Source organism: Pseudorasbora parva, chromosome 25 (genome assembly GCF_024679245.1).
Source record: "Pseudorasbora parva isolate DD20220531a chromosome 25, ASM2467924v1, whole genome shotgun sequence".
In the NCBI taxonomy this organism is placed as follows: domain Eukaryota; kingdom Metazoa; phylum Chordata; class Actinopteri; order Cypriniformes; family Gobionidae; genus Pseudorasbora; species Pseudorasbora parva.
In genome coordinates, this window is record NC_090196.1 from 30,360,166 (window position 1) to 30,387,238 (window position 27,073).

General features: G+C 37.7%; 3 protein-coding genes across 11 annotated transcripts; 1 reads left to right on the plus strand and 2 right to left on the minus strand.

The window, feature by feature from the left end:
* Positions 1-48: 48 nt before the first annotated feature.
* chid1 (chitinase domain containing 1) lies at positions 49-6,099 on the minus strand. 2 transcript variants are annotated; one of them, XM_067437103.1, is made up of 13 exons: positions 5,984-6,099; positions 5,655-5,779; positions 5,364-5,513; positions 5,100-5,232; positions 4,953-4,997; positions 4,758-4,864; positions 4,515-4,576; positions 2,837-2,929; positions 2,658-2,759; positions 942-1,094; positions 543-623; positions 355-397; positions 49-268 (listed from the first exon to the last, which is right to left on the minus strand). In XM_067437103.1, exons 2-13 carry the CDS (start codon positions 5,760-5,762, stop codon positions 170-172), a joined length of 1,176 nt encoding a protein of 391 aa, XP_067293204.1. In that variant the 5' UTR covers positions 5,763-5,779; positions 5,984-6,099; the 3' UTR covers positions 49-169. The 2 variants fall into 2 exon arrangements, with proteins under 2 accessions (XP_067293204.1, XP_067293205.1); XM_067437104.1 differs by having other exon boundaries at positions 5,655-5,775; positions 5,984-6,084.
* A 585-nt stretch (positions 6,100-6,684) lies between these two features.
* On the minus strand, positions 6,685-22,585 carry thoc5 (THO complex 5). Of its 8 annotated transcripts, none has more exons than XM_067436310.1 (22): positions 20,690-20,846; positions 19,516-19,613; positions 19,368-19,424; positions 19,185-19,247; positions 17,104-17,247; positions 16,912-17,025; positions 15,346-15,443; positions 14,982-15,128; positions 14,778-14,892; positions 13,849-13,960; positions 13,666-13,743; positions 13,548-13,591; positions 13,366-13,465; positions 12,922-13,030; positions 12,729-12,830; positions 11,612-11,708; positions 11,311-11,422; positions 10,582-10,685; positions 10,408-10,495; positions 7,691-7,806; positions 7,411-7,604; positions 6,685-6,890 (listed from the first exon to the last, which is right to left on the minus strand). In XM_067436310.1, the coding sequence occupies exons 2-22, from the start codon at positions 19,609-19,611 to the stop codon at positions 6,827-6,829; spliced, it is 2,154 nt and encodes a 717-aa protein (XP_067292411.1). In that variant the 5' UTR covers positions 19,612-19,613; positions 20,690-20,846; the 3' UTR covers positions 6,685-6,826. The 8 variants fall into 8 exon arrangements, with proteins under 8 accessions (XP_067292411.1, XP_067292409.1, XP_067292410.1 ...); XM_067436308.1 differs by lacking the exon at positions 20,690-20,846 and adding an exon at positions 22,478-22,585 and having other exon boundaries at positions 6,686-6,890; positions 13,828-13,960; XM_067436309.1 differs by having other exon boundaries at positions 6,686-6,890; positions 13,828-13,960; positions 19,374-19,424; positions 20,690-20,845.
* On the plus strand, positions 21,134-26,441 carry zgc:158398 (uncharacterized protein LOC568894 homolog). Its single transcript, XM_067436315.1, has 7 exons — positions 21,134-21,257; positions 22,424-22,609; positions 22,695-22,929; positions 23,671-23,812; positions 23,891-24,041; positions 25,671-25,805; positions 25,965-26,441. The coding sequence occupies exons 2-7, from the start codon at positions 22,451-22,453 to the stop codon at positions 25,983-25,985; spliced, it is 843 nt and encodes a 280-aa protein (XP_067292416.1). The 5' UTR covers positions 21,134-21,257; positions 22,424-22,450; the 3' UTR covers positions 25,986-26,441.
* Positions 26,442-27,073: the final 632 nt, after the last annotated feature.

A 27,073-nucleotide genomic window follows, 5' to 3' on the forward strand; every position in this document is an offset into this window, starting at 1 on the left:
AATTGCATTAAAAACCTGCTCTCTTAAGAATGCACTTAATAACAGAAGTAATTAAAAATAATTTTATTGGCATGCTCAGCAACAGTTTTGTCATAAATATCATGTAATGCTTTGATAAATCACACTATTTTTTGGAAGTAGATCGAACAGATGTAAGTCAGATCACAGGTCACAAGAGGTCATAGAAATAGTCCAGTCCTTGTCCCAATTCCCACATGGAAATTCCTGTTCCCAGTTCAGCTGCCAAATCAATACGAAGCTGGAGAAACTAGAGGAGAAAAGGGGGCAGAATTGAACAATACCTACAATTCACTTTGATCGTGTGTACTATTATTGCATTACTATAACAGTTACCTTTAAAGTGGGGTAGTAAACAACATGCCGTACTCCATTATTCCTGAAATAAAAAACAAAAAACTTGGGAATCATTAACAGTGAGCGTGTTTTGACAATCAGAATTTGATATTTAGCATTTTACTGTGATTAATTAGATCAGCTTTGTGTGCCAAATGCATCAGGATACACTCCAGTGAGTGTTTAACCTTTTATAATTGAAGAAATGTTCTCCAGTGTTTTCATCCCACTGCAGTTTGGGTTTCACTTCCTTCAGCAGTTCAACATACCTGTGTGAAAATTATTATTAATTATGAATGTTTTTTTGTACATTACAACAGAATGAGAAAGAACTTTGACTAATGTATTAAAAATGCAGTCTCAAGTCTCTTATGGAAGCTCAACCATAAAATAAAAAAAAAGTGATTAGGATCTTTTATCTCAGAATTGCACGTTTTTATCTCACAAATCTGACTTTAAAAAACGCAATTGTTTATATTTCATTCATTCATTCAATTGCAGAAAAAGTCAGAAATGTGAGCTATAAACTGGGAATTGTGGAAAAAGTGACAGCCATGATTCAGATAAACGGATGATGAAGCGTGTACCTCCCGCCCAGCAGTGGCTCCGCTCCGCCGTGGCTGCTGAAGTCCAGTCCGTACATGTTGATTCCCAGCAGGATCTTGTGTCTCCACTGGTTGTGAGGGGCGAGCTGAAGCACACACTCTCTGACCCAGGGCAGCGGAGAGCTCGGACCCGGCCTGAAACACAGCCATTTTAATGCTCACACCTGGCCGAAAGCTTCAGAAGAACAGCTGATGATGAAATCTGAGAGTCTGGGAGTCTGACGCTGATGTTTAGTGCTTACAAAAAGGCTGAGATGAAATTAGTTCACATTCAAATTTTACTTTGAAATTATTAAAAACAGCAAATGTTTATTGCTCATTTATAATGTAATGGGTGATTTTTAATGGCTGATCAACATAATTATAATCATTAAATTACATTAAAATGTTTAATCACACAACATTAAAATATAATCATATAGATTAATACAATATCTGTTAAAGGAAACTCTAGGATATCAGCTGATATTGATCATTTTTTAAATTATTTTTATTATTTGTCTTCAAATAATAAAAGAAATAACACTTCTTCCACAGTATTTTTGTAAAATATCAACATTCTTAAATAAAAAATACATTTACTTATAGGGGTACTTCAGCGCTGGGAAGATGAATCTGTATTTAAACTGGGTCATTAATGTAGTAGAAATGCGAAATTATTTTTAATTTGGTGCCTTCTAGACTGAGAAAAGACAGAAAATGTATATCTCATGGGGACTAAAGACTACAATTCCCAGAAAGCTTCGCTGCCCCTACGAAGCCACTTCCAAAGCCATCGCTAATGGATCACAGATCACTTTTCTACCACGTTTATTTTCATAAAATCAGTTCAGTTAGAGAACAGACACTTCAAATAAAAACTGAATGTGTCTGTTCAATATAATGTGAGTGAGCCGAGCGAGTGTCACGGCACAAACCCAGCAGGAGTCAGATTACACTCATCAGGAGAGCTGAGGTAAGCGCCGGCCCATCAGTCGTTCACAGCGCGTGTTCAGTCTGGCGCATTTTCAGTTCATGCCTTTGGAAGCTTAACTTTCATAGGAATTGATTTGAGAAGTTGAAACACTCACTTTGCTCCACACCGCTCCGTTTACATGAATGCCCGCAGCTGCCCGAGCCGAGTGCTGTGAGTGCGATCCCAATCCCCATGCGCAGGTTGAAAACATGCAGAAATAGTTCCTCTGCTGGCTGTAGTCTTTAGCCTCTGGAAAAAAAATCCTCAGATGACGCAAATTGACAATATTTGCGTCATCTGAGGATTTTTTCCAGAAATAAAATACATAAATCTCTTGTCTCAGGGGGATATGAGAGGGGGAAGCATGATCATTCAAATATACTCCAGGGTTTCTACTGATACAAAGCCATATGCTAATCGCTGAAGTATCCCTTTAAGAAGCAAAATAACACATAATAAAAAGTCTTGTTTTCAGAAAAGTTCTAAATTAAGTCTGAAACGAATCAGGTAAAAAAATATCTGCCATTGGGTTAAGAGAATAAACTTTTTTTTCCTTTAAATTAAGTTTATTTTATTTTTATTAAGTTTATTTTCAAATATTTGTTTTGTTTTATCATTTTTTCAAAAGACTATTTTTTTATCATTTTAAATTTAACATCATAAAATGTTTCATCATACTTTTGATCCCGAAATCCAGTCAATAATGAAAGTCAAACTGACTTCAGAATCCCTGTGTGTCTGACCTGCCAGGTCCGGAGTAATCATACGTCATCAGACTGAAGGCGTCCACCACAGGTGCCAGTTTGTCAAAATCCTCCCGCCCGAACATGCCGGGCTGACCCGAGCTGAACACGACACAAACAGATCAAACTCGATGCATAATGAGTGCTGAGGTGGAAAGAGAGAAAGACTTTTGATTTACCCCGGCGCGACTGAAGGAGGGATGACCAGCACACAGGTCAACTTCCCAGCATTCAGAGTCTCACACAGGTGTGTGATCAGGTGCACCAGCTCGCTGTAACACACACACACACACAATACAGATTTAAGAATATGCTTATGAAATTATCTTATTGAGGTCTAAATATTTATGATGACATCCCATAGACATCTATTGTTTGAAACTCAAGCCAGACTCAACCCTAAAAGATTGCCAAACAAACATGTTTTATTCATCTTTTTAGATTTAAAGATCTCCCAAACTTAGGTTTGACCGGTTTTAATAAGTTGCTGAAAGCCAATGAGTTGATGAAATGCTAATAATTAATTAAATCATAAGTGTAAAATGATTTTTAAAAAATTCCAATATTCACCTGCATGACCATTAACCAACATTAGAGAAACATTATCTTGTGCTTATGCCACTGGAGCGATTGTTAAAGGTGCACTATGCAACTCTCCGTCCGCTAGGGGGCGCCTGTTCAAAACAAAGGCGTAGTTTGATGATGCCAAGTTTGAGCGCAGCATCTTTTGGGACATGTGGTCTTCACCTCACAGCCGGTGGAAAATAGGACTCGGGCAGAAATCATGTTGATGGTTGCGGTTATTAACGTTACTGTAGTGTAAAGCAGAGCAGGACCGAGTGTTGAGGAGCTGAGCACGACCGCTGAAGCGATTGTTACACACACACACGCCTCGCGAGCAGCGGGACTTTTATTATGACGGGACGGGACACATTCACCGGGCGCCTGCAGTATTTCAGCTTTTCCGGTCATGATTATAAGGTAAAGCAGCTGTTTATCATGTTAGATACATTTAAGTGTGTTTAAAATGATGTTATGACGTTACTCTGTGCGTTCGCTCGGCGCTGCGGTGACATGTTCAGACTGCTAAGAGTAAAGCGCTTCTGCAGAATAAAACCGAGGGTAGCGCAGATATGACGCGCTTGACAGGCGACTCCCTCAAACGCTATGCTGAAACGTCCCGGCTCCTTGGTTAAAATAGCAATTTTCTTACAATTTACAAATAGTTGGAAACATTTGGGATATCGTAAGTACTCAACTGAACAAAATACATAACACTGGCCTAGTGGTTTTTGGATATTTTACTGCAAAAATACTACACAGTGCACTTTAATGAGATGAACAACACACGCTTCGCAAGCAGCAGGACTTTTATTTTGCCACAGTCGCCAGCGCCATTTCCGCTTTTCCAGTCATGAGTATGAGGTAACTCAGCTCTGTTTATCATATAAGATACATCTGAGTGTGTTTAAAATGATGTTATGACATTACTCTATGTGTTCGCTCAGCGGCTGCTGTGACACTTGTTCACACTGCAGTTAGAGTAAAGCGTTTTGCAGAATAAAACCGGAAACCGAGAGTAACGCAGCAATTGACAGGCGACTCCCTCAGACGTCCCGGCTCCTTGGGTAAAATAGCAATTTTCTCACAGTTTACAAAGAGTTGGAAACATTTGGGTTATTGTAAGAACTCAACTGAACAAAATTTATAACACTGGCCTAGTGGTTTTGGGATATTAAGAAGGAAATCTCTGTGTGACAATTTGCACATTCACTCAGCACAGCGCCAGTGGAAATCACTTAGGCTGGCAATAAGCACGTGTGATATTCATCACAGTGTGTACAATCCTTTACTCACTTTCTCTTGTTTCCGCCGAGCTGACTCCATAACTCCAGTGTGTAACCATCAAACCCTTCAGCCTGAGGAGCAAAATCACAGTCCGTCAATGAATCTCACAGACTATTTTATCAGAGCAGTTTAACATGCATTTTATATATATATATATGCATATATATTTGCATAAAAGTGATATTACACTGACTAAAATACAGTATGTGGCCTATAGACACACTTTCACCCTAGGACAAGTAAATACAGCACCTTTGCCACTTCCAGCATCTCTCGACCCAACTCCTCCATCTCATCCTCACTGTCCAGGACACTCACGTAGTCCTGATAAGACCATCCGTCAAACAACAGCCGAGGAACTGATAGAGAAACACACACTGAGAACCTGATGCTTTCAGCCGGTGATCAACATTACGCCTCCCACAACGACAATAAATCCACACTCACGTATTTTGTTTTTTTTATTGGCCTTCCTCACGGCTTTGACCCAACCTGTGAAAAGACAAGCGTCATTTTTTTAAACAAGTGGACATTTGTCCATTTCCCTCATAAAGCATCATTACTAGTCGTTTGAAGACACAGAAATGATCAGACCAGGGTCGTGGTCATGAAGACCAGTGATGTGGAAGCTCTCCGGTCCTCTCCGTCTCAGCTGAAGCCACACCGGAGACACCGACGTCAGCTTGGGACCAAACAACTTAGCAATGTCATATCCATGGGAGTTCCACTGAGAGATCAGACAGAAAGATGGATGAAATGACGATTGACAGACAGACAGACCATAAGATAGATGGACGGACGGACAGATAGATAGATAGATAGATAGGTGGATGGATGGACAGACAGTATGTGACTTACAGGTGTGATGTATCCTAGCACACTGCCTTTAAAGTGTCGTGTAGACACACACTGAGGACAAAACCTCTTCTCCTCTCTCACGATGTCCCTCCACTGAGGGTCCGTCACCATCAGACCCCGGTCCTGCGCCGGACGGTCCGCCACTGAAGTCTTTGGATACACATTCATTTACATACAAGTATTAGCATATCTAAATATGTGCATCCCACAGAAAACACTTGCACAGATCAGATCAGACTCATTAATACAGTTGTGTAAAAGTGGAATCATCTGCAAACAGGACAGTCTCACCTCCACCTCCTGGATCTTACTGGCTTTTTTGGCATCTGTCTTTGATAATGTGCCTCTGACCACAGGAAGCAGCAAACAGACGAGCAGGAAAGTCAGATCTGCTCTCATTTCAGCGCCTCTGCTGTCTGAGGAACATTCATGGATTATAATGCTGTGTATACACTGCTTATGCTCTAAAGATGGCAAACTCTTAAGTAGAAGAATGGTTTTATTAACACTGTCCTATAGTGCCACTACATTATCAATGAAAAAATTGTAAAGGTGAGACACAACAGGATGCAAATACAATTCTGCCGATTTCATCTAGAGCAGTAAATCCAGTCACTCACCGATATGTGTCTAATATAAGTGTTTAATCTGCGACAGAAATGTGCATGATCTTCATCAGAGATGATGTGGACATGCAGGTTTGACAGACTGTGTGCATTTGTCACGTGACAGCGAAACCGTTGAAGATTTCAAAATAAGAGTCTCTACTACATTATTTACTAACTAAACTTAGCGAAACAAAGGTACTTTTGGTACTTTTATATAAGAAAAGTCGTAATATTTTCAGATTAAAGTAAAAAAAAATGGATGTGGAGGATTGTGATATATACAAAAACAAACGTTAGTGATTTATGTATACAGAGTTTAAGATTTTATTTCAGAAGTTTTGTTTTTTTTCTATCTATGCAGGAGTAAAATCAATTAAATCGCATCCAAAATAAATAGTTTGTTTCCATAATGTGTGTACTGTGTATAATTATACACACACAGTATATACATGAAAATATTTCTTAAATATATATATAAATGTGTGTGTAAAGACACATTAAACTATTATGCAATATATATTATAAACAGTAAGCACATAGGTAAAGAAACTTATTTTTGATGCAATTATTCAAATGTAATTTATTATACTTTTCAGCACTTTTTATTTGTCTGTTTTGTTGTTATTGTGTATTGGAATACTTGGGGGGGGGGGGGGGGGGGGAATAAAATAGAGAAGGTGGAATCATCAAACAGTCAAGAAAACACACAGATTTTCTTATCAAATGTTTTATTTTCTAATTCACATTAAATGAGCTAAATGAGAAACAGGTGGAAAAAAAATCGAGGTAAAAGGTGGAGGACCGAGTGAGAGGGTTCCTGCACTAAAGCGGTCTCGCTCGTCCTGAGATCTGCACTCAGCGGTGACTGAAGAAGCCCTGCGGATGGTTGTACTTGAAGGGCTTCAGACGACTCGGACCCCTGAGAGAAACACAGATTTCACATGAGAAGTTATCATACACCAGAAATATTAGGAGTTCTTTACTATACTAAAGGAATATTCAAGGTTAAACAACAGTAAGACATTGTGAATTAATTTAGAAATTCATTCTAAATACACATAGGCTGTTCCCATTCAAAGATGCAAATTTAACTTGTTTGCAAAATTGAAATATTGCATAAATTACTTGCTAATAAAGCAGCTTTTCCATGCCATGTGATGAGGAGAACAAAATTTGTCCCTTCTTGGGAAATTGCAGTAAAATATCTATAATGAAAATGGAAGTTGCTGCAATTGCTGAAATCACTGTGCCACTTTTTTGAGCTTTCGGATGTCTGATATTTAAGGAATGCAGTCATTGGAGACACTTTTGGAAATTAATTAAACCAAATCATTCCGATGACATACAAAATTTGCGATGCTGTAATGTGATTGGTCCGCTGGCTAGTCCAGTTATCCAATCACTTATGCAAATAAATTAAATTTGGCCTAGAGTGTTACCTGGCAGTGCGCAAGCACATCTTCTCTCGAGGAAACTCCTTGGGTCCCTCTGAGCCGTCACACACTTGACTCTCCGTCTCCAAATACACGTCCAGACACACACACAGACGCTGGATCTGATTGGTCAGGAGCTGGAGGCCGGGGCGCGGCCCCTGTAGTTCGGATCGGAACACGTTCACCTCACTCTCCACCGCCTGAACATGACAACAATGTCAATCAGAAAATAGTTTGGCCTGGTTCTCCGTGAATGTCTGAACAGATGTGAATATGACGCTCTTACCCGCAGGTTATCGTCAGAGCGGCCGCTGCGTTCTCCCTTCCAGAGCAGAGAGAGCGAGAAGAGGGGCGCGACCTCAGGGTACCGGGGGTTCAACACCACAGCGGCCATCAGACGGGCTGACAGACAACGAGACAAGCATCTGAATCAGTGATGATGATCAACCGGCTTTCAATGACTTATATTAGCCCAAGAAGATTAGGGCTGGGCGATATGGCCCAAAAAAAAAATCCCCGATTTTTTGCCCAAAAATTTGATTTACGATTTTAATCGATTTTTTCCCCCTCCTACTTAAAATCAATCTGCATGACAAAGAAATTGTTCAAAACAAGTTTTGACTTTATTTTGTTTAGGTAAAATATTTGCGGCTTGGTAGAGTATCTACCTGGGGTGCAAAACTTTCAGCATATGAATAACCCAGACCATTCCACAGTATAAATGGGCACCATATTTTTTGCAATATACAGTCTACACATCAAAGGTTTATTAATTGATATGCAGATCAAATTAACTTTTATTAACAACAGTAATGTGCAAAAAAAGTATAGGGAAAATGTAAATGTTATGCTATTTAATAATATGCTAATGATATTATTAAATATAGATTACCATTGTTCTTCAATATTCTCACACTGAACTGACCCGACGGCTTCAGGTATTATTAAATGAGCTCTTTACTTGCTTTCGGTGTAATTTAGTTTTTCATGAGACTTGGTGACTTCGTACTTTTCTCCATATATTAGGGAGTGGAAATGGTTAATAAATCAATACGTGCTCTTCTGCTGGTTATAGTGGTGGGCACTGCATATCTTTTTTAAATAAAAAATGCTTGTTTGCTACAAAATGGATTAAACATTTAAAAAATAAACTAAAAGACTATTTCTTTCACAAGACCCCTTTAAACTTTTAGTTTTACAAACCATCACATTAAAAATAGCATATTTTGGATATTTAGAGCTTTGAAGTGCTGGAAATAAGTGCAGTACGAGTACAAATAAGTGTAGCCTACGAAACCATTGAAAAGTGCTTGAATTTCAATCTCAAAAGGTTGTACGAATCCTGAGATAAATATTGACAACAACATTAAATCCATGTGGTTTTACTACAGTAAATCATGGTGAATGTCTGTGATTTGTGACTGAAACCCCTGACCTTCGCTCATGTTGTCTCCACGTCAGCTCTGTTTGATCTGATATCTGTGGTTTATAACAGAATTCTGCGCCGAACGCTTCCACTAGATCACAGTAGCGATGTTATTAATTCTGTGGTGAATTTAAACGCTCTCTCTCTGGATCTCCAGCGCCGTGTATCGTGTCTGTCACGAGATCGGCCCGTGTGTGAGCTCGCGCTGCATTCGTTGTCCGCGCAGCTCAAATGAGCGCAGTTCCGTTCAGACTTCAAACACACTTTGCAGCGGGGTATTGTTAATAGTTCTGTGAAAAACTGAACCAATGACACTGTATGTTGTTAGACGCTATCGTTGTTGTTTGTGTATCTCTGTGGCAAACGCGCGGGGGAGGGCTGAGCCATTACGGGAGGCCAGAGGGAGCGTCGCTGGATTTTAAAGAGAAAACCGATTTTCATTCACAAAAATCGACATGAAACTACAAAACTCGAATTAATCCATAAAATCGATTTATCGCCCAGCCCTAAAGAAGATCATTCAATTAAATCTCTGAGACAGTGCTATTTTAGTTATATACATTTTTATAGTATTTGTACTATTATGAATAAGCTTTTGTTTTTATATTTTCAGTTTTTAGTAATTTTGTTATGTGGAAAATGTAGTTAAATTACACACATATATATATATATATATATATATATATATATATATATATATATATATATTACATATTACACACATACATATTCATATATGCAAATATATATATGCATATATATATATAAATTGCATATTCAATTTTATATGCAATTTATATATATATATATATATATATATATATATATATATATATATATATATATATATATATATAAATTGCATATATATATATATATATATAAATATATATATATATATATATATATAGCTTGACATTTTTCTTTCAGTTTTAGTCATTTTAATACTTTCAATACATACATAAACTTATTTGATTTAATTTACTTGGAACAAAGCAACAGTGTTATTTTGGTATCATTGATCATTTAATATTTTAAATTAGATTTATTTTTAACGTTAAAGTTTTTGCAATCTTGTATTTTAATCATTTTTATTAGTTTTTTTAATGTCTAGAATGTTTTTCATTCAGTTTTACATAAGTACTCAAGAGAAATGGTGTTAAAATTCAATTTTAAAATTGTATTCATATTAATATTTATTTTATTTAAAGAAATAAATAATGTTGTTTTGGTTTTGATTTTAGTTAACGATAATAACCCTGCAAAAAAACATCTCATTTTTATTTAAGTTTTTCCCCATCTAATATTTATATTTTATTTCATCTTTATTTCAATTTGTAATAGTTTTAGCTAACAATGACACCGCAGCTCTGAAAGATGTTTAAGACTTTGGTTTGAGATCCTTAGTAGCAAATAATTGTGATACAAATCAAATTCATATCTACTTGTCCCCCTAAATGTCACATAAAAACTGTGTTTGCCTACTTTACAGATGATCTCACCCTGTCGAAGTAGGTGATTTTTGGTCAGAAAAAGCTGCAAAGCAAAGCGGACATGTCAATACTGTCAAGTCCCACCTGTTCCTCTCTCCACAACTGCCATAAAGAACAGATCGGTCTCATGCACCAGACCGGCCTTCAACACGTGCTGTACGAAGCCCAGCTCCTGTTGAAGAAGAACAAAACAGGCACTCATGAAACCCAGTTTGCCCTCAGCTCGCTCATGCATGTTTCCAGATGGGAAGAACCTACAGTGAATTCCTGGTGGCTCATCATGGTCCAGCGTGTGAGTCCGGAAATCACTTTAGTGGGGAACAGATGCTGGCATTCACCGGAGACCGGGATGATGCTGTGCTCTGGGACACACCAAACACAATGCATTTTTGATTTAACTAACAGATCAAAAGCATCATGGGTCAACTATTAGATTTACTGATTTATGTATATTTTTCTTTAAACACCACTGGTCAAATGTTTGGAATAATTAATTTTTTTAAATGGTTTTGAAAGTCACTTTTGCTCACCAAGGCTGCATTTATTTAAATCAAAAGCACAGTAAAAACAGTAAAATTGTTCAAAATTTAAAATAAGTGTTTTTTTAATGTGAATATTTCATAAAATGTAATTTATTCCTGTGATCAAAGCTGTATTTTCAGCATCATTACTCCAGTCTTCAGTGTCACATGATGCTTCAGAAATCATTCTAATATGATGATTTGATGCTCAAGAAACATTTATGATTATTATCAGTGTTGAAAACAGTTTTTTGAGAGTGTATTTATATGATGATGAATATTTGGTGACTAAATATACATTTTCTGATTTTATCTAGGTGATATTCTTATTACTAAATATGGTCCTGTTTATCGTGGCCAGTAAACAACCACATGGTAACCAGCCTAAATATCTTAGCAACCACAGAGCAAACAAACAACACTCAGTAAGTGCAGTGAAAATCTAGCCGTCTCTGGTAGTTCATACCCAGTGAGCTGAACTGTTTGTGTAAGGACAGTCGAGCCTGTAGTCTTCCTCGAAGCAGTTTTATGGTCCTCTCCATGTGACTGGCGCTCAGAGCACTTCCCCTCAGCCCCGACTGAAACACACACTTCATTACGTCACAATATTGTCCAATTTATGTTGATGTCAAAACACTCATTTTAGACAATTGTCACAGATATATATACTATATATACTATGTATATACAACATAAAAAGAGGACAAATGTAATGAAATATAAGTAAATATATAATTTTAAAACATTAAAAATCTATACATCCACACCTGTGAACCGTCGGACGAGAACTGCAGGCCACCCAATTTCTGCACCCAAACGTACGGATGCCCGAGATCTGCTACATAATCCGCAAACGTAGTGATTCTGCACAGAATGTTCATTTCATTTTATTTACTTATTATATTAAAGCAATTTTAGAAGCAAAGCCTATTTTAATGGCAAATTCAGTAGTATAAATAATACAAATAACAATGAAACTTTAAAGATGCACAGAAAAAAGTAACAAAAATAGCAAAAATGATAGATCTAGAATTTCTCCAGGAGAATTTTTGTCCATTAATTACATTTCTAAAGAATATTTAGAAATTCCTAATATCATTCGGTTAAATTATTATGATTATGTCAGTATTACTACTCTACAGAGCCCCTAAAGGGAAATAGTGATGGAAGGAAATATGAAAGTTAATTTCAATGCTTTTGGGCCCTATATATCATACACCTGGCGCAATGCTTTGTTTAAATAGCAAATGCATTGCCGCCCATCTGTTCACCCATGGGTGTGCTGGTCTGAAAACCAGCACCGTAGTATTTATTGTGTTATTTAGAGGGTGTTTTAGTAATATGCGCCTATAAGCTGAGCACAACGCACGTACACGTAGCTTATTACACACACAGGGACGCGCAGCAGCACACACACATTTATAAATATATTAAAAAAAGGATAACTCTCTGGAGAAGATTCTTGCAAATTCCCCCATGGTGCAAGCGCAAATGGCTTTTAATGGGAATCGGAGATCAGACTCTGATTGGTTTATTGCACGTTATGCCCAAAACACACCCATGACTTATTAAGAGACTAGGTACAACCCTTTTGGGCCATGAGCCTAGCGCGCCAAGCGTTTTTTCCACCGTTATACTAGCAAAAGTGGATTCAGACACGCTCTAAGTGCACGTGCGCCATGCGTTCAGATCGTTAAAATAGGGCTCTTGAGTAAGAAACTTAGCGTTTACTCAACAACAGCTCTAGAGGTTACACAAAGTTTCTTGTGGGAAAAAAAGTTGTGAAATATTTTTTCCTCCCATTTCATAAATCTTCCACAATCATGTCCCTTTTGTGAGGCTCGGTACTCTTACATTAATTTTAAGTGGAGACTTCTGTCTTACCCGACTTTATCAAACTGGTAGCGGTTGGAAGGGTTAGGCGTCTCTTTGCCGTGATCAGACGCATAAAGACAGTTCAGCAAACTCTCAGAGTTCAGCAGCTCCCTGTGACAGACACGCAAACGCTGTTAGAAAACAAACGACTACACAAACGTTTGACTGTGTGTGTGTCTGATTTTGGTGCTGTTGCACAGACCCGGCACTGATGGCCCCGGACAGATCCGTAGAGGTGGAAACTTTGGTCTTCACAGTCAAAATGTTGAGATTCATGAGATAATAGAAAAACAGATGCAGGACGCTGCCGTCTGGAGAGAGCAAAAGCGAGAGCGATAGAGAGAGCGAGAGCAAGATATATAACACAATCTGTACTGTAAGATTAAAGCTAAAAGTAGAGAATTACATTAAAATGATTTCACATAAAAAGATTATTATTTTAAAAATATTACAAACAAAGTTGTATATATCGGGCACGTAAAAACCTAACATGACTTTAAATATAACAAACTATTCCAATTAAGGTGACAACATTTAAATTACTCTTTACTATATACACATAGAAAACAGTTATTTTACATAGTAATATTACATAATATGATCATTTTTACTGTATTTCTCATCAAATAACGCAGTTAACACGCACCTTTACACTTGAGGTCGACGCAGAGCGAGAGAGGATGGCGTCTCAGCATCTCTTTACGCTTGTCATCCAGTTGAGCTCCTACTGTCGGCCGCCGGCGCTTCTGAACAGCGAGACAGGAAATGAGAACATTAGCACACAAACGAGAAGATAAGGAACTGGAGAGGATAAAATCAGATTCTGACCGTGTTCTGTTGCTCCTCTTCTGCGTCCGAATCACTTTCATCATCTGGGGCAGAAACAGACATGAAAAATAATACTCCACTGATCATCAAACACACAAATCAAAGACGCCACAGATACCTTGCGAGTCCTCCGGGGGTCTGGACAGAGCTTTGGCCTCATCTACGTCTCCGCTGATGCTCACAGACAGATTTTTGTCTGAAACACAAAACTGCATGATAAACTAGAATTCATCAGAAACGCATGGTCTCGCAGGCGCAGCTGAGAATGCAGATGTCCTACCGCAGGCCTGTCCGTACGCACCCGCCTGGACCAACAGCACATACAGAGGGGGCGGCAGGTGACGGGCGACCTCTGCCTGCTTCTGCATGTGCTCGAAGGGCATTGACAGATACTCCTGCACTGGGAGAGACGCCTGTGTGTGAGAGAGAGATCCGTTAGACAGTCACTTCCTGTCCAAGTAGGCACTTGAACAGAATAAGCAATAAAATGCAATGTCACTTTAATATACATTATACACTATATTGCCAGAAGTTTTGGGACACCTGCCTTTACATGCACATGAACTTTACTGACATCCCATTCTTAGGGTGCTTTCAGACCTGAGCATTTGTTTCAGAACCTGGTGTGTTTTCTCCCTCGGTTCGGTTTGTTTATGCACATGTGAACACAGCAACTATGTGCAATCATTCCGAGACCGCCTGAATAAAGGGGTATCGGCCCGACTGCAGACAAACTTTGGCTTGAGGTGTGAAAGCAATCCGACCCAACTGACCAATGAACCATGGAAACCATTCCATTAAGCTCTCTACAGACTGATCTTGAGTTAATCTGAAGTCCACAGAAATTTGGAGCTCTGTAGCTATTGATGAAGTTGGGGACTTCTGCACACTGTGACCCTCAGCATGCGCTGACACCGCTCTGTGATTTTACTCTGTGAGTTTCTGTTGTTCCACTTTATAATCCCATTAACGGTTAAGTGTGGAATACTTAGTAGTGAGGACATTTCCCAAATGGACTTATTGCACAGGTGGCAACCTATCACAGTACCACGCTTGAGTTCACTGAGAGCGACCCAATCTTTCACTAATGTCTGTAGAAGCGTCTGCATGCCTAGTGCTTGATTTATACACCTGTGGCCATGGACGTGATTGGACACCTGAATTCAGTAATTTGGAGGGGTGTCCCAATACTTTTGAAAATATAGTGTATACGCCCATCTAAGGTTTCACCTGCATGATGTTCTGCAGTCCAGGTTGTAGGCTGCTCAGATATTCTCTCTTCTGCTCAATGGCTTTCTGAATCTTCTCCTTACTGGACAGAGACGTCTTATACTGCTCCGCCAACCTGCATTATGGACCGCCATGGATGTTTAATGTTGTTTACAATGCCTGGTGTAGAGATTTCAAGGTATTTGAGGGTCGCTGCTGTTTTACCTCTTCCTCTGCTCTAGTTCCCAGTCCAGGCGGGCGAGCGTGAGCTGGTGCTGATCATCACGGGTGACGTGAGGGCGTGAGATCTCGGCCGGAGCCTCCTGGAAGAACTCCTCCTCACTTACCAGCTCGATCTCCTCATGCTGAGACCTGAAACACAGAGACATTAACATCTGCTCTGGAGTTGTGTTTTGTGTGAAACATGACAGGGGATTATGAACATAAACCTTGTGCAATCAGTAACGTTGAGGCATCTTTCAAGCCCTAGAAAAATGTTTAGCCCACTCTAGATATTTTTATTTCCATGACATTTCCAGGCCTGGAAATAAATTGTAAAATCCCCTAACATTCGCTCTCGGACACTCACTTGAACTCAAGACATTTCCCGATCTCTTTCTGCAGGTGCATGACCTCATAGAGCAGATTCTGGAGCTGCAGGTGGAGAACATCCACTCGCTGCTTCGCCTGTGGACAGAGAGAAATACTGATGGCTAAAACAACCATTTATCTAGCATGTTACACACGGGCTAAAATTACAATGAAGAAAGCATGCGAGTATATGAAGGATTGATAATACATTTGCTATTTCTGCCAACTATTGCTATTCCTGTGTCAACTAAAACTATTAAAATGTAATTTGTTACACAAAATAACATTGAAATAAAATCAAATATTAATATTAGATATATTGCTAAATTAAACATGCAAAATAAAACGTTTTCAAAATATTAAATAAATAAAGTGTGCATCGCATTGGTTCCCTCGAGAAAAACCCAATAGCATTTTCCCATAGGCTTCCTCGGATTATCGTTTAAATTTTAAAATGATTTTTTTTAAATATATATATATATATATATATATATATATATATATATACTGTTGTCTGAGGTCAACTAATGACGTTTGTGTGGTTTTTACATTCAAAAACATCTGAACCAATAAGTAATAGGCCATTTTCAACACTGGTTTTGAGGCTCTCTCCTGAACGCTGGGTTTTGATGGGCGTGACCCACTGGAGACTTGGAAGTAAACGCCCACGGCTAGGATTGGATAAGATTTGCATATTTAATGAGCTTCAGCTCCCGTGTCAGTTCACATGAGGGAGGGATTGTTTTGAAAGCGGCACCGGAATGATTCTCTCGATCTTAGGGCTCGTAAACGTCTTTATCAAACAAACAAAATGACTTATTTCTCATCCACTCGATTTATTTATTTTTCATTACTTGGCTCGCCTGATCGGTGGACATAAGCGTGTACACACGCTCTTCAAACTCAACAGAGAACAAGAAATTAACGCGATCAGTTTAGCTCCATGAGTCAGTGGGCGAGCTACAGAAGCAGCGTACACATAGCGTTTCCCCCTTCTAATACGTCATTGATTTGAGAGCGTCGTTTTCTGGGCCTGGTGTCTATAAAAGCTTTTCTTTTATTAACAAGGAAGTTTTCAGCTCCGAAACTTACAGGATATTCTTATATTATCATGACCTTTTATATATCAAAAGACATTTCTCAATTCATCACCCTTTCAAAACATTTTCCCAGAACGTTTGAGCTAGACTACTTTATAAGAGCATAATGAGGCTGTAAAAGCGGACTGAGGTTACCTGTTTGGCAAATGGAAGTTTAATCTTCCTGACAGTCTCTAGTTCCATTTAGCCACTTGTTAGCAAACGCCTTTTTCAAGACACATAACAGCTTCAAAAAATGATGTATTTTATGTCAGTGAATAAAACGTGAAAGTGCCTTGAGCTTGTGTTCACCTGGTAAAAAAAAACATTGACTTTGGGACGACGGAACCGGAAGTGCTAAAATGCCAACTCGCTTCCATGTTTTGGCCTACAAAGTGATGTCACACCTGCACCACAGCATTTTAGAAACAGTGCATACTGCAGTATGCATGCAGTACGCTAGAACTTAGCCTGAGTGTGTTCACCTCATGTGTCTGGTCTCGGCCTTTCTTTAGTCGCATGTGTGCCAGGCGGTTGAGTTTCTTTAGGGTAATGAAATGAACGCTGCTTTGTCTGCGTCTCTCCTCGATCTCCACACTCTAGGATGCATAAAGCAAAAGGTCAGTTACATTTAATTCAATAGTCTGACCTAGACAAATGGCAAATGTGAAACTCACTCCGTCTTTCGCGCCGCTGGCTTTCAGCTCCTGGATTTCCTCCATGAGTTTGGCCAGAGCAGCACACGTGTTTTTATACAGCATGTAGTCCTGCTGCGGGTCTCTGCCCTCCAGCTCCACCTCCTCATTATACACACGGACCTCCTGAGACACACACACACACACACACACACACACACACACACACACACACACACACACACACACACACACACACACACACGCACACGCACACACAGAGTAAGCAGAAAGCACACACACACACATACAGCCCTGCCTACCAGCTGAACATGATCTGTGAGCCAACACATCCCAATCACTTGCTTTACAACTACAATGAAACAACAAAACTGTGAGATATGACCCTCCTCACCCGAAAGTGCAGCAGAAAAGGATTCGACAGCTGAGCAGGATCCAAAATGACATGCTAATGAAATAAAGAAATTATAACAGCTCTCTGGAATACATGATTCTTGGTCAATCACACTAACTGAATATTTGAATGCATAATATTAAAAAATATTATTTATTATATGTAATTTTATACATTTAAAAACGTATAATAATAGAATGATTGGCAATAATAGTAATATAAATAATAAAGAAGTATTTGTATAATACGTTTTTTGTTATGATGCTGAACTGCATCAATGATTGTTGGCAATTAACAATTTTTAATGTATAACAATAAAAAATATACTATTAAAGAAATTATCTAATGTCAATTTAAAATGGCGTATATAATAATAATAGTATTATTACAACTTATTATAATAATACATGAATTGTTATATTTTCATTATTATAATGATGCTATGTGGCAATTTACTTTATATTTTATCGATTTAGATTTTACCGATCTGGCATAACATTTTGACCACTGACAGGTGACGTGAATAACACTGATGATCTTCATCACGGCTCCTGTCAGTGGGTGGGATATATTAGGCAGCAAGTGAACATTTTGTCCTCAATGTTGATGTTAGAAGCAGGAAAAATGGGCAAGTGTAAGGATTTGAGCGAGTTTGACAAGAGCCAGATTGTGATGGCTAGACGACTGGGTCAGAGCATCTCCAAAACTGCAGCTCTTGTGGGCTGTTCCCGGTCTGCAGTGGGTCACGGGCGGCCAAGGCTCATTGATGCACGTGGGGAGCGAAGGCTGGCCTGTGTGGTCCGATCTAACAGACGAGCTACTGGAGCTCACATTGCTCAAGAAGTTAATGCTGGTTCTGATAGAAAGGTGTCAGAATACACAGAGCATCAGTTTGTTGTGTATGGGGCGGCATAGCCGCTGACCAGTCAGGGTGCCCATGCTGACCCCTGACCCCGCCGAAAGCACCAACAGTGGCACGTGAGCATCAGAACTGGACCACGGAGCAATGGAAGAAGGTGTCCTGGTCTGATGAATCACGTTTCCTTCTACATCACGTGGATGGCCGGGTGCGTGTGCTTCATTTACCTTGGGCAACACATGGCCCCAGGATGCACTATGGGAAGAAGGCGAGCCGGCGGAGGCAGTGTGATGCTTTGGGCAATGCTGGGAAATTGCTGGGAAACCTTCAGCTTTGCATCACAGAAATAAATTACATTTCACAGTATTCAAAAATAGAAAAAAAAAAAAAATGTATTGTAATATTTTCCCAATATTATTGCTTTTTCTGTATGTTTGATCAAATAAATGCAGCAGAATGAGCAGAAGAGACTTCAAAAACATTAAAATAGTAATGTTTCCAAACTTCTGATAGGTATATATAATAATGCATTTGTTGTTATAATATTAAATATTTTTGTAGACAATAAATTTATATAATTGCTATATAATATGTTCTTGGTAATTTAAGTTTGGTGGCTAAACATTAGAAACATATTGTCACTGGAGTTTTAACATTAACTTTGTTTGATATTTATTCAGAATACTCCTTCTTATCTCCATTTGTCTTTCCAATCTGTAAAGTAAAATGGCCAAATTACAATATTCATTCATATTTGGGGCTCGATAAGTGTTCATTTTGGAGCCTGCAGCTGTCAGAGAGAGAAAAAGAAGGAAGGTTGGGGGGGAGAAAGACAGATCTCATAGGAACCTGATTCTTTGCTGTAAACAGCTTCCTCTGCTTGATAAGATGAGGTCCGGCTGGAATCGAGACCTACGTACACACGCCACATGAATCTCACATCAACATATCTGCTCACTGGAGCGCATCTGAACACAACTCATGAAAGAAACACATCTGAAGCCTAAATGAGTGGAACATGCTGGGCTGTACCTTCACCTGCCTCAACCTGACCTTCCTGAACTTGACATGTGAACTGACTGCACTCAGCTGCACATGAGTTATTAGAGAAAAAGAATGGTCAGAGGGTTAGTGGACTGCTCTGCGGAAATCATCTCCAACGCTTTTCACAGCCGCTCACCTGATCACTTTCACCTCGACCACGCTTGGCCTCTGGAGTTCCTCCTTCACTTCGGATGACCTTCGGCTTTCTCTTCTTCACAGCGTCTGAGGACATGGCTGAAATATCCAAGAGATCCCAATGAGCATAAATCAAATCACAAGCCATGATTTATTATTAGGTTCATTTATGTCAGTTGTCAAACCAAAACTGAAACTACATCTCCCGGAATAAAAAAAAGCTTTCATATTTTGACATTTCATAAGAAAATATTATTAAGGGAAAATGTTATGCAATTTATCTATATCTAACTGAATCTACTTCAGTACTGTTATTGTTGACAAAAAAATATTAAAATCGTTTTCATTAATTGAAATAAAATTAAATATATATTTAAACTTAAAAAATAAATGAAAATTGGAAATGTTGCCTTGGCAAAAGCACTTAAGCTTTTAAAATATTATAAATTTGTATAAACAAGACTAAAATAACTGCATTGAGAGTGACGTCAATTGTGTGTTAAATATTATATACACATTGTATGTTTCCTATGTGTGTATTAATTTAGGAAATTATATTCATTGTACAGTGAATGAAATATGAAAGATCAGAATGAGCATAAATCAAGCCATGATTTAAAATTAAATTCATTTTTGTGTCAGTTGTCAATCTGCCTCCAAACAGAAACTACAATCTCCTGGTATTAAAAAAAATGCATTTACTTCCAAATTACTGTTATTATTTTTACACGAACTATTTTATGTAACTTAGTTACATAAGTTTAGTTTTGATATTGTTAACGAAACTATTCAAATAGTTTTCAGTAATTTAAATAAAATTAAAAAATATATTAAAACAAAAACAATTGGAAATGTTGCCTTTGCAAAATGACAAAAGCACATAAAACGTAAACTAATAGTTCAACTGAAATAAAATACAAAATTATAAATGTATATAAATAATACTAAACTAACTGTGCATTGCGCACGACGTCAAATCTGTTTTAAATATCATACACACTGGCTGTTTAGGAAATAATATTCACATAAATAATTTGATAGGTCAGTAAAGAGTAAAGTGTGCTATCAGATTAGCATCTTGATGAACTAACAGCAGATCAATTTAAACGTTTGAAATGTATCAGGTTGTGTTTAAATACGACTGACTTCATAAATCTGAAAGCATAAAACCTCACCTGTCAAACGTTTTTATCCAATTCGAGTATCAGAAAATTATTTTAATCATTAAATGGTGTCATTCAAACAGCAAAAATGCGCAGGCTGGATGCGGGAGGAACCAACGGACAGCACTTCCGCTGCTGGATTACACAATAAAAGTTCGAGCGAAAAATATTTATTCCTCAATGAATGACAGAAACCCATACACAATTCACATTTATTTTAAAACCTGATATGCATTTAATTCATTTATATTTTAATTCATTATATTATGTATTAATGCTGTGTGGTGTGTTTTTTTTTTTTGCATTAATTATTATGTTACATAACAAACACTTAATACGTTTAATACTATTTTAATTCGTTTAAACTATACTATTTAAACTATGTAGCACAAACACAGTGTTATCTTGATTTTGTTAAAATATGTGCGTCTTCGCCACTAGACTTTTATTTTGGAATCGAAGCGGTCTTGAAGGAAACCCACCTGTGAGGAAGTTGCTTGCGTTGTAATCTATAAATATTTACATTCCAACCTGGCCAGTACAACGTCCCTACGCATTAATTAAATGAACTTAATTAAAGGTAAGTGGTCGGTAAACTTTATTTGATATGCTCAAATTATTGTTATATAATTCTGGGTCCATGTGTCAACGCAATTATACATAACGAATGGGGTGTTCATACTTTGTGCAGTTTAGAAGTGGGCTATTTGTTATCAATAACATACTGACATACTAGTATTGTTTGCCGTATGAAGTACAGTATGCACATTTTTCAGTGTACAGGCATGACGAACCACAATAAGTATTTAAATGAAGAAACCAGATGCATACTACACACTACATATGTTATATTGTTCAACTAGAGCACACTGAATGGGTCTGTCTGTCTTACATAATGCAAAGCACTCGACTTGACCATACATTTACAGTGTTATAAACAGTGTTGGGTGTAATAAATTAAAAAAATAGATATAATTACTTTCCCCTTGAAAAAGTAATGGATTACTTTTTCTGTAATTTAATTAGTTACTTCTGATGTAATCGCATAGAGCAATTATGTATAAAACAGTGGGTTTAACTTCAACATTTAATATTAAAATGTATGTTTTTAATGCCACCTTCTCATTTTACACACTTTGGTCAGTTCAAGAATAACTTTCTAGAGTAATTACATTTAATTGTTTATTAAAAAGAAGTAAAAGTGTAGTTTCGTGGCTATGCCTGTATTGTTTAACTGGTCATGGTTGATTTGGGATTTAGATGGTAATTACTAATAATCCAATAGTTTTTAGAGAGAGTATTAGTAATTAGTACAGTAATCTAATTACAATATTAAAGATGTTATTAGTAGCTAGTTACTTTTAGAATAGCTTACCCAACACTTGTTTTAATTGAGCTGGAAGTAATTACAATGAATAAATTGACATTACTACTTGGTAAGTTTTTTTTTTTTTTTTAAATAAAACCACTTCAGTTTTAGTTTATTATTTCCATTGTTATTTTAGTGTTTCAGCTTAAACTTATTCCAGTCATTGCCAAAGCAACATTTGTAGTTTTTCATCTATTTTATACTTTTAGCTTTTTAAAAACCCTAGGCTATAAAAAATTAAATCATACCTATTGTTTCGACTTAAAAAAAGAGCATATTATTTTTCTTAAGAAAGTAGTGGATAAAGACAGTATTCAGTAAGCTAGTATTCTATTCTGAATATAGGCATTCAATATTTTGCATGGTTTAAACCGCAGAGGTAGACTCTCCACTCCTGGTGCATTATGGGTCAGTGGAGGCCTGTGTCTAACCTGAGAGATCAGGTATCCCGACACCCTCCTGTGGTTGTGTTCTTCCTCTGTCTGCTGTTCCTCTCCATAACTTTCGTCACCACTGGACTTTACTCTCAGAATCACGACCTAAAGAACCCGGACATTAGCGTGGTGAGTATGACGATTACCGCTATAATGTTTGAATTGTGCAGTTGGGTTCTTCCTTTAATGACTAACTCATATGCTTGTTTTCTAGGACTGGAACGAGGTTCTGGGTTCTATAGCAGGTTTTAAGTTCTGCACACATCTGAACGACACTGATGCATCGCTGGTGGAAGACTCTCCCCGAATGGTGAAGCATGCCGATAGAACGAACATTTCCACAAGCACAGCTCATGTTTCTTTACTGGTGCCGCTGGAGTTTGTGGGGGACGTCCCAGATGATCCTGTTATTAGTGCCACAATGCTGGGCAGCCAGCTGGGCATGAAAGGTTTGTGTGTAGTATTATTATTATTTATATAATATTAGTTATATAATATTAGTTTTATATGCATGCATGCATGCATGTATATAATATATATATATATACACACACACATATATATTAGGGCTGTGCGATATTGAAGAAAAATGTGATATTCAATATGGAACACGATATTGCTATTAGTATTTAAAATCTACTTAAATTATATGTATAAAAAAATATATAAACAAACTGAAAATGACACCATTTGTGTTTCACAATCTTTCTGGAAAAGAAAGCATCGCTACAATTTCAAACAGTGACCTTTTAGCAAAAATATATTTTAAAAAAATGTGTGTGTGTATTTGGTAGTTTGAGTGTGTAACAACACACGAAACAGATCTGAAGGGGTCATGCTTTCAGATAGGTGCTTGTGCGCATGTTTTGGTGTGTGTCGGACAGCATGATACTGCAAGTTGTTTTTCGCAAGTTATTATGTATAATAACGCATTTTAACGCTGTCATCAAGTAACACATAAGTAACAGTAGTCAGGTGCCCAGTCTATTCTCTGCTATATGCTGATCTAAAAATATACACTGAAGTAGCCAATTTAAATCATCCAGGTATCCCGTTCCGTATATTGCACAGCCCTATATATATATATATATATATATATATATATATATATATATATATATATTCAACAGTATTGTTGGACATCACTTAATATTCAAAAATATTATTATTACATACATTTTATATTACAGGGGTTGCGGCGAAGGAATCTGTGAACATCTCTTTGCTCCTCCACTATGATGTTCCCAACAACCAAACTCCTGCTGGCACAAAGATCAGACCTCTGACCTGTCTTCATTTCACTGCCCTGACCCATGTTCTCCCTCAAACGCCGTGAGAAGCTTATACACACACCAAGTTTTTTTTTTGGAGTGAATAAACATCCTGCAAGCTAATTTACTGATCTTTCAGGTCACCTCCAGAATGCCCAGTTGCAGTGAACATAGATAAGGACGCTTCACCTGTCAGGGCGGTTGCTGTGGAATCATACAAGCATAATTCCCCAAACTGCTTCAGTCTGGAGTTCAAACCAGATCCAAACCTGACGGTCCTGCTCACTAAGGTAGAAAACACAATGCAGTCGTTCAGATAGAATCGGCTAAATAATGAATGAATGGACATGTAAATGGCTGGGAATGTGAAAAACTGTGAATGATGGGGATTCTGTCTATGGAGCTCTACATTATAGCACTTAATTCAATACATTTTTAAAGTGTTAGTTAACACAATTTGAATTCTGTTATTAATTACTCACCCTCATCTTCGGAAGACAAATTAAGAAATTTTTACTTTTAATCACATTTAAACATTAAAGATCATATAATTAAACAGAAGCTCAACCGAACATGTTTGATGCATGAGAATGAACCTCATTGGTTCTTGCTGAAGCTTAAATCTGCTGTGTTGACAAGTGGACATGCTGGAGTTTCCGTTGCATTGATGAATGGTTATATGTGATTAAAAGCATAAATTAAAGGGTTAGTTCACCCAAAAATGAAAATTATTTATTTAATTACTCACCCTCATTTCGTTGGACACCCGTAACACCTTCGTTCATCTTCAGAACACAAATGAAGATATTTTTGTTGAAAGCTGAGAAAGGCTTCAGAAAGGCCTCCATTGGCATTCAGTACATTCCCACTCACAAGACCCATAAAGGCACTAAAGACTTTCGTTACAAAGTCCATCTCACTACAGTGGCTGTACAAAAATTTTACAATGCGCCGAAAATAGTTATTGTGCGCACAAAAATCAAAATAACGATTTAATCCACCAAATTATTGACGTGAACTCGACGCATGCGCAAGAATATGACGCAGCTCCATCGTTCAAAACATGACCCGGAAGAGGAGGAGCCGCTATCGTGTGAGTTCACGTTCAAGACCTACACGGAAGACAATATCTTGACGGATAAACGGATTTTTTGCGCACAAAAACTATTCTTGTCGCTTGGTAAAATTATTGTACAGCCCCTGTAGTGAGATGGACTTTGTAACGAAGCCTTAGTGCCTTTATGGGTCTTGTGAGTGGGTCAGTGGGAATGTACTGAATGCCAATGGAGGCCTTTCTGAAGCCTTTCTCAGCTTTCAACAAAAATATCTTCATTTGTTCTGAAGATGAACGAAGGTGTTATGGGTGTCCAACGACATGAGGGTGAGTAATTAATGAAATAATTTTCATTTTTGGGTGAACTAACCCTTTAAATCTGTTCATCATATAAAGTGATTGAGCCTCTCCAGAAAATTTGGATTAAACCACTCAATTCATATGGATTTCGTTTTATGATCTCTTTATGAACCTTTTGAAGCATCACAGTGGTAGTTGAGCAGCTGTCAGTGAAGGGACAGAAATCTCTCAGATTTCATCAAAAACATAATTTGCGTTCTGAAGATAAATGAAAATCTTACAGGTCTGGAATGGCATGAGAGCAAGTAAATGACAGAAATGTATTTTTTGAGGTGAATTATCCCTTTAAAAAAAGGTTCTTTATTGGCATCGATGGTTCCATGAAGAACCTTTAATAGCCGCAGAATCTTTCCGTTGAAAGAAAGGTTCTAATATTGTAAAATGAATCCGTTTAGAAACTAATTAGATTTCAACCGTAAACAGCTCTACAGAATACAATTGTCAATGTGTTCCATCGTACAAGCAACATCTAGCTCACCTCTCCACTTCTTTATTGCTTGACTAGGATGAAAAAGCCTTGTGTAGGTATCACCTGTTACTGGTCAGTGTTGCCCTGCTGGCTGTCTGCATCCTCATGAGTCTCTGTGGAAGTTTCTCTTCACGTTCACCACGTTCTTACCAAAGGAATGATCTTCAAAAGGTAGTTCCGACTGTAGCGCTTACCAATGTCCTCTGGTTTACTAAAGAGCGATCTCTCTAATCTTTAGGATTTGACTTGTTTCATGATTTTTATTGCATGAATTAACATGCATGATACAGTTTGTTTGAAAAGTGCTTAAACATTTTAAATAATTCATAGGAACTGCTGCTGAGCCCGTGAGAAACCTCTACACAACACATCTGAGAGTGAAATTGCTGTCAGAACACATGAAGACACTTGCTACTGAATGAAATGACCATTTGGGTATTCATCGATTTTTCCATTGCCAACATGCTGGTCTTGTGCAACTAAGAAATTGCAACCAGTTATGCAGGATGCAGGTCACTTGCAGTGCCATTCAGAACAGATCTGGTCTAAATGTGGATATTTCATGTTTGGTTGCAGCACTGTTATGATTATGTGAGTGTTAACAATCACAATCAAAAGAACGTATCCTGAGACGTATGATTATAATAGAACTATACTTCAAGAGTAACTTAGACGATCGAAAGCTTTCTTTTGATGTCACAATGAATATATTTGATATAAATATGTATTTAAATGCATTAAATGTACATCATTTGTTAATTTTTCTGAAAACAACCGTGTATTAAAATATTCCATTGAGTAAAGTAATGGTGTCTAAATATTATTCAGTGGTGGTGCATTCAGTGTTCTGGTCTCTATAATTCACAGAAAACACTACCGTTTGTGGACAACACTTCCAAAACCAATCATTAGCTAGAAATGGGTGAAATGATCTTGAACACTAATTCAGAAATAAAGCAATGCTTGACCACAAATCTTTATCTGAAGTCATAATCACAAATCAGCTAAATGTGGCATTAAAGGGATAGTTCTCCCAAAAATCTGCTGAACACAAAAGAAGTTATTTGGAAGAATGTTTGTAACCAAGCAGATAGAGCAACCATTTACTACCATAGTAGAGGGAAAAAATACTATGGTAGTGAATGGTTGCTCTATCTACTTTGTTACAAACATTCTTCCAAATATCTCCTTTTGTGTTCACCAGATGAAAGAACCTCGTACAGGTTTGGAATCCCATGAGGGTGAGTAAATGATGACAGCATTTTACATTTTGGGTGAACTATCTCATTAAGGCCCGGTGTCACGACAAATCCAGTCCTCCCTCAAAATCGGGTCTCCCCAAACGGTCAGCAGGTAATGATTATCCTAAGTATGCAAATTATACATAATGCGTATAAAAACACAGTGCTTAATAAAACCAATTTACCTCAATTTCTTAT